This window comes from Temnothorax curvispinosus, unplaced genomic scaffold, assembly GCF_003070985.1.
Source record: "Temnothorax curvispinosus isolate PA1 unplaced genomic scaffold, ASM307098v1 QBEX01018143.1, whole genome shotgun sequence".
Classification (NCBI taxonomy): Eukaryota; Metazoa; Arthropoda; class Insecta; order Hymenoptera; family Formicidae; genus Temnothorax; species Temnothorax curvispinosus.
In genome coordinates, this window is record NW_020227923.1 from 1 (window position 1) to 3,428 (window position 3,428).

The following is a 3,428-nucleotide window of genomic DNA, read 5'->3' on the forward strand; positions in this document are numbered from 1 at the left end:
GAGCTCTCGGCACTCATCGTTACGACGTCTCGGAGCACAGAGAGATTAACGGAGCACAGAGAGATTATCGGAGCAGGGAGACTTGCGCTAATATCCGGAGTCGCGAGATAGTGCGATCGCCTACTTTCTCGGCCTGCTTGTGTGCTGCTTTTGCCTGCTTACTCCTGCTTGCTTGCTGCCTGCCTTAACTTACTGCTGCCTGCCTCGCTTTCGCTTTGCTTGCTGCCCTGCTTGCGTTGCTGCACGAGCCCGATCGCGACCGAGACGAAGCCTCCAGGAGTCGACGGCACAACGAACGGTGAGTCGCATTTGCATAACTTAACTTTCGCTTTGGGGAGACTTTACACATCTCCCCTGGTCCTTCGAGCTTCGCTTTATCGCAAATCCGGGTACGGCTCTACCGCCCCCCGAGCATCTGGTCCTTCGAGCCGGATCGTCATATCTTCGCGATTAGTCTACTGCCGCCGATCTTTCGCGTGTCCTTTCATTGTAATAAGTCACCGAATCTTGTGTTCTGTAACGCGTAGTGCAAGGGCGCGTGACCTTGCGGGTCTCGCAGGATCTCCCGTATCGCAACGCTCGCTTCGCGAAGGGAATTCTCGCGTAGCATCGCGCAATCGGCCATTAGCCGCCTGTAATTTACGCGAATTCGCTGAACTCTTATTCTCGCATTAACGAGGTGTAATAACGCTCGGCGTGCTGACAACTCGTGTCTCGCTCGGTATCTCCCGTGCAACGCTAGCTTCGCAACGGGAATACGCGTGCGAACTTCGTTCGTCATAGCTCGGGCCGCAGCCGTTAATCGCCTTAAAATCGAATTCGCGCTCGCCGCGGTAATTAGTCGCCATTTAATTGATTTAATCGTAACCGAAATATTCGGTCGAATATCCGAGTATTCCGGGCCAGCAATACTTTCGCGCATAGAGACAACGGCCGTGGCCTTCGATTACGGGCCGGTCTCGCGCGCGTTGTTTTTCTGTATAGTTTCGAGCATCGCTCGTGTTTACGTCGTTGCGAGGTACGTACAGCCCGACCCAGCACTTGTATTATCCCGACATTCGTGCTCCGTGCGAGAGTACCATCGATCGAAAATATTATTGTCACCGATCGAGAATATTTGCCTTTCGAACTCTGCGACGCGTGTTTATCGCGCTAATCCAACGGCTGATATTCTCCGCGTTCAACTCGAGGAATATTATCGAGAATATTCCCTCGGGACTTGCGCGAGCACCGAACGGAGCCGTCCGTTATCCCTCACCTTGGCGACCTGACTTTCGTGATTGTTTTCGCCGGGTTTCGATATTGTTGGTTCGAGTTGCCGTCGCCTCCGACTGCCTATTCGTCGTTTACCCTTCGCTCTTAGCTTCGTCTGTTTGTGGTGGACGACCCTTTTGTTACATCATGTCGAAAAACGCATATGCTCGTCGCGAAGTATGCAATCGGCGTATGCAAGAAATACACGACCTCTCCCTACAAGCCGCGACCGACGCGGCAATCCGAGCGACCTTCCTCGCTCGCTACTCGAGCGTAGCGAAGATCGCGGACGATTTTGAAGCCACCCACCTGAAGGTCATACAAGAAGCGACGGACTTCGAGGCCGAGGACGAAATCCGAGCCAGTTTCGATAAAATGCATTACGCCGTAAAGAGTCGATATCACCGTGAAACGGGCGCGCCATTCGGAGGCGCGCCGGCACAGCCCTCGGGTCAGGCCTCGGTGGTCAAGTTGCCTAAGATCCCGCTACCGCAGTTTTCCGGCGACCTTACGTTGTGGCCTTCCTTCATCGCGTTGTTCAACGCGTCGATACACAACCAGCAGATTTCCGCGATAGAGAAATACCAGTATCTGCTAGCTTCACTCAAGGGGGAACCACTCAACGTGGTGAAAAACCTGCCGTTTTCCGAGGAGTACTATCTGATCGCTTACGACTCGCTGGTCGATCGATACCGGAATAAGAGAAGGTTAGCGGACCATCACTTGAATTCGATAATCGAGGCTAAGCCATTGAAGGCGGAGTCGGCCGAGGCTCTTCACCACTTATTAGATACGTTTACCGAGAACACGCGCGCGCTCGCGTTGATGAAGTTCCCTACCGATTCATGGGACTTTATCCTACTGAAGTTTTTGTTAGACAAGCTTCCTTGTTCCCTTCGGGAAAAATTCGAGTCTGCTCACCGGGCTGAGGAAATACCGCGATGTACTCAACTCACGAAATTTCTAGCGGAACATTGTCAGGTTCTCGAGGCCGTCGCGGGCCCAGTGACTAGCACGGCCGATTGCCCCGTTTGTAACGAGCCTCACTACGTGTCGAAGTGCACCCAGTTTTTGAAACTCTCGCCGAGAGAGAGGCAGGCTAAGGCTCGCGACTTAAAATTGTGCTTCAACTGCCTGCGCTCAGGGCACGGATCGAAAGATTGTCCCTCCGCGTGGACATGCCGATCGTGCGGTATGCAACACCATACGCTGCTGCATTCCGAGCAGGCCAGCGTCCCGTTCCCCGCGAGCGCTCCGGCGGTCACTCCGGTCGACGACCCCGCGGCGCCGGGGGATGCAGACGGAAACTAGACGACCACATTGCCTTGAGACATCATGGGCGCGCGCACTTCACCACTCGTGATGTCTCTCGTCCGTTCGTCGCACGGGCGCGTTCGCGACGAAGATGTTCGTGGTCGCAGTTTTCGTTTGGACGAGGTCGAGTCTTACGCACTCACCCCGTCCCGGGTCCCTTACGACTCATCGTGCACCGTCGAGTCACCATACACTCACGGTGCTTTTGGGACACCGCCGTCTTGGCGCATCACCACTCGGGTGGCGCCGAACGGTAGGACCTCGTTACCGCCGTCTTGGCGTAGCACCATCGTTCTCCCGCTATCACGGAGGGCTTCGGGTGTCGCCGAACGGCTGGACCTCATTCGGAGGTCACACATCGTCACGCGTGATGTCTCTCGTCCGCACGTCGCTTGGGCACGTTCGCGGCGAGGATATTCGCGTAATCGTAGCTCGTTGAACGAGGGCGAGGCCCTACACCCTCGCCCCGTTAACGCGCACCGTCGAGTCACCTACACTCACGGTGCCTTTGGACACCGCCGTCTCGGCGTATCACCATTCGGGTGTCGCCGAACGGTAGGACCGCATTACCGCCGTCTTGGCGTATCACCACGTCCCTCCCGCTATCACGGAGGGCTCGTCGGGTGTCGCCAAACGGCCGAACCTCACTCGGAGGTCATAACCGTCGAGTCACACACACTCACGGCGTCATTGGATCCCGCCGTCTTGGCGTACTGCCACGTCCCTCCCGCAACCACGGAGGGCTCGTCGGGGTTCGCCAAACGGCCGGACCTCATTCGGAGGTCCTGCACAAGCTCGCTCGTTTTGAGCCTCAAGTGGAACCTTCCCACAGTTCGGAAACCCCTCCGACCGAGGAGGAG

At 56.3% G+C, this 3,428-nt stretch overlaps 1 protein-coding gene across 1 annotated transcript; it reads left to right on the plus strand.

Moving 5' to 3' along the window:
* Positions 1 to 1,401: 1,401 nt before the first annotated feature.
* LOC112468143 lies at positions 1,402 to 2,565 on the plus strand. The gene has a single exon (XM_025037192.1). It carries the CDS (start codon positions 1,402 to 1,404, stop codon positions 2,563 to 2,565), a length of 1,164 nt encoding a protein of 387 aa, XP_024892960.1.
* The last annotated feature ends 863 nt before the right edge of the window (positions 2,566 to 3,428 follow it).